This window comes from Ornithodoros turicata, chromosome 10, assembly GCF_037126465.1.
Source record: "Ornithodoros turicata isolate Travis chromosome 10, ASM3712646v1, whole genome shotgun sequence".
In the NCBI taxonomy this organism is placed as follows: Eukaryota; Metazoa; Arthropoda; class Arachnida; order Ixodida; family Argasidae; genus Ornithodoros; species Ornithodoros turicata.
Genome location: NC_088210.1, coordinates 24,739,539 through 24,751,284, shown reverse-complemented (window position 1 = coordinate 24,751,284; position 11,746 = coordinate 24,739,539). Strand labels below are relative to the sequence as shown.

Genomic DNA, 11,746 nt, shown 5'->3' with positions numbered 1-11,746 from the left:
GGCCGGTTCGAGGGTGTTTTCCTGACGTCAGACCTTCCCGCGGTTTCGAGAGTCTTTCTGACACGTTTGTTAGCGGTGTGAAGACGTTTCGTGTCCTCGTGACTTAAAAAACGTGAGTATATACGTCGGAATATTTTCACATAGTGTGAATCTAGTCCTATTATTTTTAAGAATAATCGAATTGTACGAAGCTGTATAATGTACATGTGTGAATAGAGAAAATCCTTCGAAACTGGACAAGGCGAATGTTTCACCGAAGCCTAACCGTAGAACACGTGCGACTCAAATTCTCAATGCAGCCTTTTCTGCGTATTCGTTAAAATACGTGATTTCGCATATTTCTGCTCATACGCTATTTGGTAAATAATTCGTTGTTTTGTGTTCGCAGATGCGTTACGTTGCCGCATACCTCTTGGCCGCCTTGGGTGGCAACAAAGATCCATCTGCCGCCGATGTCGAGAAGATCCTTGGCAGTGTTGGTATTGAAGCTGACAACGAGAGACTCAGCAAGGTGATCAGCGAGCTCAAGGGAAAAGACGTGGCAGAAGTCATTGCAAAGGGTAAACGCTTGTTTAAAGTAACACATCTCCAGTGCATGCGGGGAATTACCTAAGTAGAAAGAACTGTGGAAAGCTTCCTTAATCGTGTACAACCCTGTGGGCATTACCTTCATGTTCCAACAGTAGTGTCGCCAGTAAAATATTTCGGGATGTGTTCTGTGGGAACTTTACATTTGGGAAAGGATTTCAGCCTCGTTTTCCCTCTCCGGAGGTACTACGAAAGGTATTTGGGGGAAGAGTTGAGCCCCAAAAAAACCCTATTGCTCTGCCGTAGTGATGCAAAACGGTCGATAGTCGTATGAAAATCCAACTATCTATAGTCTGCTATCGGTAAAACTGTCGGGGAGCAGATAAAAATAAAGAAATACTTCACTCCTATACAAGTTTTACAATACAGTTTTATGATGAACATCTTTCCCTGCTTGCAGTGCATCATTCATACATTACAGCTAAATTTACAGAAAGAACTTTTGTCGCACATGACTGTTTTCGGTGTCACTGTACCAGAGCAAAAACAGACTGTAACGAAAGTATTGATAGTGAGAACCAAATCTAGCTATCAATAGTTTAGAAAAGCAAATGAACAGTACTATCGGTAGTCAATTATCGTACAACGATTGATAGTTTTTCAACACTATGGACAGTTCTGAAAGACTGTCGATAGTTATCCATCACTACTGAGTGTGTTCAAAGCAAAATATTTGCACAGCCTTGAATGTGGTAGTGAGGAGGGAGTGATCAATCATAAGAGACCTAACGATGCCCGATGCCATTGGATAGATTCCAATTCTTATGTTGGACTCTGCATTGTCTCCCAGAGTCCCATCTGTTTTGTGAAAGCCCCCAGACGTTAAATATGTTTCTCTGTCAAACACGTGAGTTTGGAGGCCTCAGCCCCCTTCCCCCTCCCGCTCCCTTCTATCCCCAGCTCTCCGGGAGAATTGGCAAAACTGGTTTACGTCGGCAAAGGGACGAGGCGCTGCCCCCCCCCCCCCCCCCCCCCAATTTACTTGCGAACCAGAATGAGTTCTTGTAACGTCATCTGGGACGTGGCATCATACATTCTCCTCCTCATTACACCCGGAGTGGTCGGCCCAGGACTCATACTGAACCCCCTGTCCCCCCTCTCCTTCCTGCTGTCCTCTCTCCACCTGTCCATGTCTGTACGCCGCTCATAGCCACAGTTGCTTTGTGGCGATAACACGGAATTATATATATATATATATACCCAGAGCGGGGAGTTGAGGGTGAACGCGCGGAGCCATGTTTATGTAATTTTTTTATTTTTTGGAAACTCTCATCAAAACCTTTTGCGCTATTCGGTGAAATGACGTACTTTCATCAGACGTCTTAATCTGAAAATTTTTGGATGGCCCTCTGTACTCCTTTAAAGAGCAACACTTAACAGAGGAGTGTTACATGGCAAGTGAAATATTTTTGAGAATGCACTACTCATCCATCACTGCCTCATTGTTCCTGGCACTGATGGAATGAATGATGGAATAACATTGGCACCCCAGCAGTGAATGCTAAGTGAATGCTTAGCATGTGTCCATCTGTTTAACGGAGCAATTTGTCAACAGGACAAGAAAAGCTGGCATCAGTACCATCCGGAGGTGCCGTGGCAGCCAGCGGAGCTGCGGCTCCCGCTGCCGGAGGCGGCGCTGGAGCAGCTGCCCCCAAGGAAGCTGCCAAGAAGGAAGAGAAGAAAGAAGAGTCTGAAGAGGAAGATGATGACATGGGCTTTGGACTCTTTGACTAAGGCGTTTTTCTAATAAAGCTGACATGGATGTATTTTTTATGCATATGAACTAGTTTATGCAGGTGTAACTCTTGCGTTCCTTGAATCCTGTGCAGCCCTGCGATCCCAGACAAGGATGTGCGTTCCTAAACCCACTCCTGAGTAGGGTAGATGACGTGACAGGGTTATACCACGTTGCCCTAGAGTAGCTAGCCGGTGGAGTACGTTTGGGAACGCATCTGGCAAAATCGAGAGGCTTGTTACAGCGATATGGTGGGTTGGAAGACATCCTGCAGGATGGCTGTCGTGTGTAAAAATCGCATAACATGATAAAGCCAACGATCCAGTCCCAACATCTTTGCAAGACTCTGTAAACATCACCCATCCCTACCGATCTTGGGGATGTGTTTATAACACGATGGTCGTGATTTACAAGCGCATGGTGACGTCATCGAGTAACCCGACCCGGTTTTGCTATCTAGTAGTTAGCCATTTGCAGTAAGTGTTTGCGAGGCGTGTTGGAGGGTGCTTTCAAGTTAGTCAGCTTGGTAGTTAGTTATTGCCTCTCCGTCACCAAGATTTGCGAGGTAATTCCACTCTTGTTCTTGTGTCAATACCCACCCAGTATCTGTGAATTCCAATTTCTACCTCTATTTCCCGCGTCTGGTGCTGTGTGCTAATGCGGTGCACGTGGACTACCCCAAACACTTCAGCTATTCGGTGCGTCTCACAAATGCTGTAAGTCATCTAAGGGCACAGCTTAGCTATGTTCGGCCTTAGCATTGCATGGGGTAGGTCACTCGGCAGTTGCTTGTAATTTGGTTATTTATCCTGACAAACCCCTGCCAACGCCACTCTCTTCTCTGTGTTAGTTCTCTCTCTGGCACATGTCAGCAATGATACGTAAAGCTGCCCCAACGGCATGTAATAGTCCCTCCGCACTGTGCTTGAGGTTCCGTATAAACCACGTGCTCGTATTAGACCTCATCCAAAGTATACACCGCTCTAAGAAAAGGAGTAAAACGGGGGGTAGTAGTAGCTTCTGGTACCCTAGGTTGCAGTTACTCCCCCTTTTAGTTCCCTGGTCCCGAAATTTACTCCCCAGGACTGCAAATAGTCACCGAGTCTCGCAAATGGTCTCGTGAATGCAACAGTCTACGTAAATATATGCTCTTGGAGTAAGTAGAATATGGAATAAGGCTATATAACTTGGCTAACTTAGCAATTTCCCACCCACACAACGCAAGAAATAGTTAGCGGTTCTTTCTTCGCATTGTGCCATATGCATGTCGCAAAATTTTATATCACTCGATATATCGCGGTTGACGGTTTGATTCCAAGCATTTTCATTCATGCGCACGAGTTATGTGTCGAGGACTCTTAGAAACAGCGTGAAATGCAGTCTCCACTCTGTGACATGCATTTACTCCCGAAAGGGAGTAATTTTTGTGACAAAGCATTTAGTTCCTGAAAGGACCAAAATGACTCTCTTTTATTTTTTTTTAGTTTATTTTTTTCTTAGAGTGTAGTAAATTCCATAATGTGAAAATCCTGAATCTGCATGGGCACTCGTGCTTTTCATTACACTCGTCAGGGGTGGATTCAGACTAGAGCACTGCACGGGCCTAATTTTCAGACCCGTGCCCGGCTCCTACGGCAAGCACCCGACCGGACCCTCACGAGAACGAAATATGTCCCAACACCTAACCTAACTGATGCTCGTGCAGGACCCTCAGCGCGCCCGCCACACAAATCGTCCCCAAATGTGTGTGAGTGCATGCGCAAAAACCAGACCCATACACGAAATAAGCATGATCACATGTAAAAAGTGATAGTTCTCAGATGAGAATACCTGATATCTCATACCCAACGAGGAAAACAAAGTAACGTGAAAATTCAGCTGTCCAGTCTCGTGAGATATGTTCGCGTACATGCCCGACCATGGCTGGCGTTGTCAAGTCCGTACCCGGCCCGGTGGCTGAAACCCGAGCCCGGCCCAGTCCCACCTAAAAAACGCTAAGCCCGGGCCCGTGCAGTGCTCTAATTCAGACTCTCGGTTCGTGGGGGAGATTTCTTTGTCGAAGCGCGTAGTGAGGGAGGGGAGAAATTCTGACGTCTTGGAGCAGTGGCGGATCCGAACCCCCCGCCCTCCGGATCCGCCACTGTAGTAAGGCTATATTAACGACGCAATGTTGATCCCAGGGATTTAACTCCTCCACCCCCCCGAAAAAAAGAAAAGAAAACAGCCACGATTCCTCCAAAATAGACCAAAAAAACAACAGACGAGTGCCACGCCCCCTTTCCCAAGATGATAATTCAGAGCAAATACCGTGCTTCCGTTGAGTCAGGTGCGCCGATGTCACCTTTCAAAGCGCAAAAAGCTCTGTCGGGTTGGTGTGAATGGCCTGCACGTGGACCACTTGCGTCCGCTTCTAATCTACATCGCCTTATCTTAATCCACTCTCACCGTCTCCATTTCCAGCACTATATTCGTGGTTTTTTGTGCGCTTGGGTAAAAAAAAGCGGAGAAATAAAAACTGTATCGGTGCACATAATGGATCCCTTGCCCCCGTTCAGTAGTCTGACAACTTCAGTACCTGAGAACTGGTTCCAGAGGCAGGTGACATCATTGCCCGATCTCATATATGAGGGTCATTTCCACTCCATTCGCCGTCAGACAAAGCATGGAGAGCTTCGTCACATTAACGTTCTTAGCGCTCGTATTATGCGCAGTAGGAGAGATAACCTACATCGAAGTCCGCCTGCCCTTGCCGGTGAGTACTCTTGCGTATACTTGCTCTCTCTTACTGAAATTAACTGCGCACTGTTTATGTTACTGATTCGTATACCTATTCTTCATTTGTTGAGCACTGCAAGATGTCTCTTGGGTCATACTTGGGTAAACGTGGTGTAAGCGCGTGATAGTGAGGCCGGGTTGCCCGAGAAGTCTTTTAGAAAGTCTACGATGTTCAGGTTGTTGCTTCAGACTATAGTGGACCTTCACGAATAATTACTATTCCCATAAATATTGAGAACTTACAAGCGACTTGTTTCATGTTGAAAGTTTTACGAGATACTTTAAACAACAACAAAAAGTACTAAGTGAACTAAACAGCTGCATCCAACCGAGTGGCCTTTGCACAGTACGGACGGTGTAGTGTACCGTATTCCAGTCGTGCCAATCATTCCCTTTACTTCTTCCCCTGATGATAAAGCCTATATCGTTTATCCACGAGGCTGCTTGACTTGGTGTTATGCGTGGCTCTTTCGTGGGTACTGTTCCGTAAGAAGTCGCCCCAGGAGCACACTTGCCCTCTAGCGCTGCATATCGACAAGCCGGCATAGTGCTCGGCAACAAAACAGCACAGCCATACCCGCTTGTTCGTCGTCGTCTTTGTTTCTTTGAATATCGGATGTGTCCTCTAAGGCCAGTTATAAATAATACTTTGTTTGCCAGCCCGAGTGTGAATTCCATTTGACTGCCTCAGACGCGAAGTAATCGTCATAGTTTACACATCACACACACACAAAATAAGTAAAAAAAATATTGCTGTTGTTAGGGCGAGCGTGCCTTGCCGGGCACTCCATGGCCCGCTCCACAGAGCTGGAAGACATCACATTTCCAACTGACCTTGGATCCGGAGACGTTCAGCCTTACTTCCAACGCGGAATCCTGCGATGTAGTTGCAAGAGCGCTAGACCGCTATCGAAATCTGATCTTCATCAAACCCGAGCCCACGTGCAAGGAAGAGTCGAGGCCCTTCCTACCAGGACTCAGAGTGGAAGTTGAAAAGTTTGAGAAAGAGCACTGCAGGTACCCTCGCCATAAGGATGACGAGAGCTGTGAGTTTTATGCCTAGCATGTATGCCTTGCTTATAAATTTTAACTTTTCGTCGCCAATATTATTATTATTGTCATTAGACACGCTTCATGTCGGGGAAACTGGTGAAGCCCTTCTGAACTCCAGTACAGTTTGGGGAGCCTTGCGAGGTAACTTACACAAGATGAATAATATTCATGATGAATTAGCGAATAGCACGTATTTCAATTAAATATTTTGCCTCTTAGGGATCGAGACATTTAGTCAGCTTGTGTACCAAGAAGAAGAGACCAGAAAGGTTAGCTGGGTGCATGGTTACGATCGTATAACCATGTATTCCGAAACTTTCTTTTCAGTATTTGATCAACGCCACACAAATTGAAGACTTTCCCAGATTTGCTTTCAGAGCTCTGCTTATTGATTCTGCAAGACACTTCCAGCCTCTCAAGGTCCTCAAACAAAACTTGGTAAGATCCTACCACCCTTTTGCTCGGCTGGATGACTCCCTTTACCTTGTCCATAAAATTGTCTTACATTAACTGTTTAGGACGCTATGGCATACAACAAGTTCAACGTGTTCCATTGGCACCTTGTTGATGACCAGTCCTGGCCCCTGGAGATGACTACGTACCCTAACCTAACTAAGGTACGTAACCAGGTGGGAGAGGCATACGTGCTTATGGATTCCGTATTTGCTTGTACTACTGCAGAGCGCTTATTCACCCCGGCTCGTGTACTCAAAAGCTGACGTCCAAGACATCATAGAGTACGCTCGACTTCGTGGCATCCGTGTAATTCCTGAGGTGGATACACCTGGACACACTCAAGCGTTGGGCAAGGTGTTCCCTGGTGTGTTCTCGTATAAGCTTCTTTCGTTTTATTAGCTTATTAATCGTAATACAACGTTTGCTCGTAGACGTCCTGACGGCCTGCTACGGTAACGGCACACGAGGTACCCCCAACTACCCGGAGTTCGCCGCCTTTGAAATGTTAAACCCAACGCAAGACTACACTTACGATCTCATGAAGGATATTCTGAAGGAAGTTGCTGAATCGTTTAAGGACGAGTATATTCATCTCGGAATGGACGAAGTATACTACGCCTGCTGGTAAGTGTTTCACCTCCATCACGGACAACGGAGTAGGTCACAACCGCGAAGGTATCGTACTACCCACAGTGACCTTGACGGCCGTTGTTAAGTTGTGGTAGACTAGTCATCGAGAAGTCACGGTATATCGTCCTGTCTTTTTATCTAGGAATTCTAGTCCCGAAATCAAAGCATTCATGCAGGAAAAAGGATTCGATGCTGTGAACCAGGTAGAGCAGTACTACGTCAAGCGAACGTTAGACAATGTCAAGAACTTCGGTTCCAAGTACATGATTTGGCAAGATCCTATAGACAATGACGTCGAGGTAAACTTCGCCACCCACTGGTGTATTGTATTCTTCATATTTCAATGGACCATAAGTATTCAGTATCATATATCGTTTCTGGTCCACAACTTGCAGGCAGAGAAGGACACCCTGGTAGGTGTGTGGAAGGACACTTCTCTGGACGTCAAGATGAAAACATGGCAGGAATACATTGCTCCCATCGCCCAGAAGGGCTACCAGATGGTGCTATCGGCTTGCTGGTACCTGAACTACATCAGCTATGGGCAGGACTGGAAGAAGTATTATGAATGTGACCCTAGGGGCTTCAATGGTACGCTGAGCGCCATAGTGTCGCGGATACACGTTTAATTCCCATTTTGTGCAAATTTCAGGTACGGAAGAAGAAAAAGACCTGGTCGTAGGTGGTGAGGCGTGCATGTGGGGAGAGTATGTGGATGGCACGAACATCATACCGAGGCTTTGGTTAGTGATGCCTCCTACTTTGTCCTGCAGCGTCATATTTATCGGAAGTGTTAACATCCGCGTTCTCGCAGGCCAAGAGCTTCTGCAGTGGCTGAGCGACTCTGGAGCAGTGCGTCTTACAACAACACAGACGACGCCAGCTTCAGACTGGACCAGCAGCGATGTCGTATGCTAAGGTACGGTGAAGGCTTCCGGGTTATCTGTCACTCAATGCTTTCTTTCTTCTCAAGGCGTGGTATTCCTGCTTCACCTATTCTCAACGGTTTCTGTGGCGACTACGACTGGGATGTAGACGAGAAGTTCCACGGCCCGTGAATGAACACAGGTTTTGACGCCATCAAGGGTACCTTGTACTAAGTGACAACCGCATGACCAAAGCCGTGCCATAGAACAACAGAAAAAGAAGTAGAAGAAGAAAAAAGTGCCAATGTTCCGAATAAAATTTACGGGTGTTGCATGCACCTGAGCTGTTATTTGCTAATTTACAACAGCCGTGTCGGGTATGTTATATCTAGGGCCCGGAATTTTAGGCCTTTACCGCTGTAGAATGGAACAGCCTTCCTAATCGGATTGTTTGCTCCAAGAACGTCCTGCATTTTGTGAAACTGCCCGATGACTATCTGTTGCACCGTGTTAGTGTGTTCACCACAAGAGTTGCAGTGTTGTCTAGCGCATTGTGTTGTTTTGTAATGTCCGCTATTCATGCTTTGACTGCTAGATGACAGTTAGCATTATGAATAAATAAACGAATAAAAAAGAACAAAACAAATGCATATAAACGCCTAAACGCGAGATTTTCGGGGTTGCCTGCCTTTTAATCGACCCTATTGAATTCCAACCTTTTCATACGATTTTTCGATGCCATAAAAACCTATTCTAAAGGTGCAAGTGCGAGTGCACCTTTCAGGCTCATGCTGAGTGCTGATTCTTGTTTTCGGTTCGGTTTTTTTCAGTACCTTGGTTTGGGATTGAAACGCATAACGTATTTAATTTTGCTGCCACCAAGGAAATCGACGAGGTTGCCCTGACCAAATTGCTGGATCTGACACGTGTGAGAACTTTGGAAGGAAAATAGATTGAGGATCGATTGATCTCTGTCCAGTAGCGTAGCCAGAAAACTATATTTCAGGATGGGTTCGTGTTCTCCGAGCGGGAACTTCAAATGGGGGAGAGGATCTCGCCTTCGTTTTCCCACTCTCAAATGCACTACCAAAGGCACGGTTTCAGGAGTGTTTGAACCCCCGACACCCCACTCTGGCTACGCCACTGTCTCTGTCAGCTGGTTTAGTCAGCATTCTTCAGGATTTGCTGTTATCTTCCAGGATTGGCGGAATGAGATTTTCCCCTGTGTCCATCACACAACACTGTGCAAGCCCCACGTTTTCGCGTTTTATTAGGGCTACTGTCGTGCTCGCAAGGTAACACGCTGTGCCATGGCTGGAAACATTATTGCTAACGTGTCCCGAGTTTTGTCACGTTCCTCAAGGTATAATTCATTGTTAAACGTTATCAACGTTGGGAAGAATGAGCTAGTCACTGTTAAGCCCTTGTCGAGCTACGCGAGTGCGGCGAGAAGCCGGCATTTACTGAAGCCTTCGTCTACGCTTAAAACAGTAACTTGCAGTTGTAGTCAAGCCATTACGAAAGGTTAGTAGCCTTACGTACCTTTTCTCTTATTCTAACTAGAAAAGCGAATCTGTTCCAGTATTCATAGGCTGGTAGCCACAAAACTAGCTCTGGAACCTATTAACCGAAATGCCGACAGCATTTTGCTGATGCCGCGATAGCTCACATTCTTTTCGTTCACAGGAGACAAAGAGCTCGCAGAATTTCTGCTGGAAGAAATCGACGCAGAAAAGAAGGCAAGAAAGGGGAGTCAGCTTCCAAAGTTAGAAGGGTTCGATGTGAAGGCGGATGGTGCAGAGCTAACACTCACGAAAAAGTTCAACAGCGAAACGTAAGCGGACATTTCACACTTGTGTTCTTTGCGGAAGTACAACAGCCCTCCTTTGTTCTCATGAGCTGTAGTGTCGGCTTGTGATTATTCCAGGAGGAAAATTAATTTCACATTCTTATGTGGGATGCCAGATAGTCTAAAGTTGGCGTGCATTGTGTTCGTCAATTAAAGATTCTGGAAACATAATTTGCAGTGTCTGGTACGGCAATGCACTGGATGCGTATTGGGATATATAAGTACAGATAAGTTGAAAGTGTTCAACTTTGACCTAACGCCTGCAAACTTTATATTTGACAAATGTACAAATCATTCACACAGATAAAAAAAAAAAAAATACACACACACACACACTCATTCTGCTGCAGCAATTAACACACGTCCCTGCCAAGTGATTCGGATGTCTCTTACTGTGAGAACGTTAGGGTCATTCTCCTATCCTTTTCCAACTGCCTCGTCAACTTTGCGGAAGTCAAACGTTAGACTGTAGCGACAACGCTTTGGGTTATTGATTTAAATTGCCATACGATTTGGCCCTTATTTGTAACAACATCCTTGCAGTGCTAATTACTGTACTTGAAGCACAGATCGCAAGGCATTACTGAATGTTTTTTTTTTTTTTTTTTCCTACAGGGTTACAGTACGTCTGAACGTAAATCATTCTGTGGATGCAGAAGATGCAGAAAATTTCACGCCTTCTTCAGACAAAGTTCCAGAGGCTGGCGAGGTGAGATTTACAGTTGCGCTTTTCGCCTCTATATGATTTAAATGCAGAGAGCACGTGCCTCATGTTTCTGTACTTTTTCTCAGATGAAATCAAAGCCTTCGTTCAATGTGGAAATCGAACAAAACGGGAAGAAGCTGTACTTCAGCTGCACATTCACAGAGGGTGGTGCTCCTGAAGATCAGAGCCAGGACAGCTATAATGATGCTTTCAGTGTGGCAGAATTTGCTATCTACGAAGGGGACTGGAAGGATGCAGTCTACACAGTGTCTGGAGACATTATGGATGGGGTTAGTAGCAGTATTGACAGTTAGTGTCAGTATTGGCTTGTCCCTCATGCAGGGGTGGTGCCTACTGTTACTTTGACAAAGTGAGGGAATCCTCAAAAAGCCGTTTTGTTTTCTGTATAAGTCAGCATTGCACCTCATGTTTTACCGAAGCAAGCTCCCGTGATTCATTTATTACATTCTGTAAGGTTGTCTGGCTTCTGTTCAAACTGTCTTGTGCTTCTTTTTCAGTACCTGTATGATCTCCTGATGAACATGCTGGAGGAGCGAGGCATCTCAAATGAGTTCGCAGACCAACTGGTGGAGTTTTGTACGACATACGAGCACGGTCTTTACATCGAACTTCTGGAGAAGCTTAGAGCGTATGTTACCCAGAAGTAGTCATCCATGCGGCATTAAATCATCCAGAGTACGGGCCTTTGTAGATAAATACCACCCATGGCCCAAACACTGAAGTTGAATGTGTTTGTTGTAGTTAGTTTCTGAATGAAGAAATAAAACATTATCAGTGTTTTTGGCCTGTTCTGTGCAAAAAAACGTACGTTTGAAACCAGGGGTTTGCAGGCAAATTCTGAAACCTTGTCTCATAAACTGTAGAACTCTTGCAGCAATAGAAGAATTTCATAAATGAAATGCGATATTGAATGCGTTCAGAATTGAGTTTGTATTCAGTTAAAATGTTGCAAAACACGAAGGCTTTAAAAGGGATATAACTTCTTGCACTAACAGGCACTGTGAGGTACAATCGAGAGTACACTTAGTTCCAGCTTTTGGCAGGGGTGCTAAATACAGCTAGAAAAA

General features: G+C 45.5%; 3 protein-coding genes across 5 annotated transcripts; all 3 read left to right on the top strand.

The window, feature by feature from the left end:
- The first annotated feature begins 2 nt into the window (after window positions 1–2).
- LOC135371162 (large ribosomal subunit protein P2-like) lies at window positions 3–2,354 on the top strand. The gene is made up of 3 exons (XM_064605217.1): window positions 3–112; window positions 389–560; window positions 2,144–2,354. The coding sequence occupies exons 2-3, from the start codon at window positions 389–391 to the stop codon at window positions 2,320–2,322; spliced, it is 351 nt and encodes a 116-aa protein (XP_064461287.1). The 5' UTR covers window positions 3–112; the 3' UTR covers window positions 2,323–2,354.
- A 446-nt stretch (window positions 2,355–2,800) lies between these two features.
- Window positions 2,801–8,441, top strand: LOC135371158 (beta-hexosaminidase subunit alpha-like). 3 transcript variants are annotated; one of them, XM_064605213.1, is made up of 14 exons: window positions 2,801–2,888; window positions 4,879–5,075; window positions 5,862–6,144; window positions 6,224–6,292; window positions 6,371–6,420; window positions 6,479–6,589; window positions 6,670–6,768; window positions 6,833–6,971; window positions 7,039–7,231; window positions 7,380–7,536; window positions 7,633–7,828; window positions 7,890–7,980; window positions 8,052–8,156; window positions 8,211–8,441. In XM_064605213.1, the coding sequence occupies exons 2-14, from the start codon at window positions 4,947–4,949 to the stop codon at window positions 8,293–8,295; spliced, it is 1,707 nt and encodes a 568-aa protein (XP_064461283.1). In that variant the 5' UTR covers window positions 2,801–2,888; window positions 4,879–4,946; the 3' UTR covers window positions 8,296–8,441. The 3 variants fall into 3 exon arrangements, with proteins under 3 accessions (XP_064461283.1, XP_064461284.1, XP_064461282.1); XM_064605214.1 differs by having other exon boundaries at window positions 2,823–2,888; window positions 4,882–5,075; XM_064605212.1 differs by lacking the exon at window positions 2,801–2,888 and having other exon boundaries at window positions 4,674–5,075.
- An 836-nt stretch (window positions 8,442–9,277) lies between these two features.
- Window positions 9,278–11,458, top strand: LOC135370354 (complement component 1 Q subcomponent-binding protein, mitochondrial-like). Its single transcript, XM_064604088.1, has 5 exons — window positions 9,278–9,627; window positions 9,790–9,937; window positions 10,568–10,661; window positions 10,745–10,948; window positions 11,177–11,458. Exons 1-5 carry the CDS (start codon window positions 9,414–9,416, stop codon window positions 11,324–11,326), a joined length of 810 nt encoding a protein of 269 aa, XP_064460158.1. The 5' UTR covers window positions 9,278–9,413; the 3' UTR covers window positions 11,327–11,458.
- Window positions 11,459–11,746: the final 288 nt, after the last annotated feature.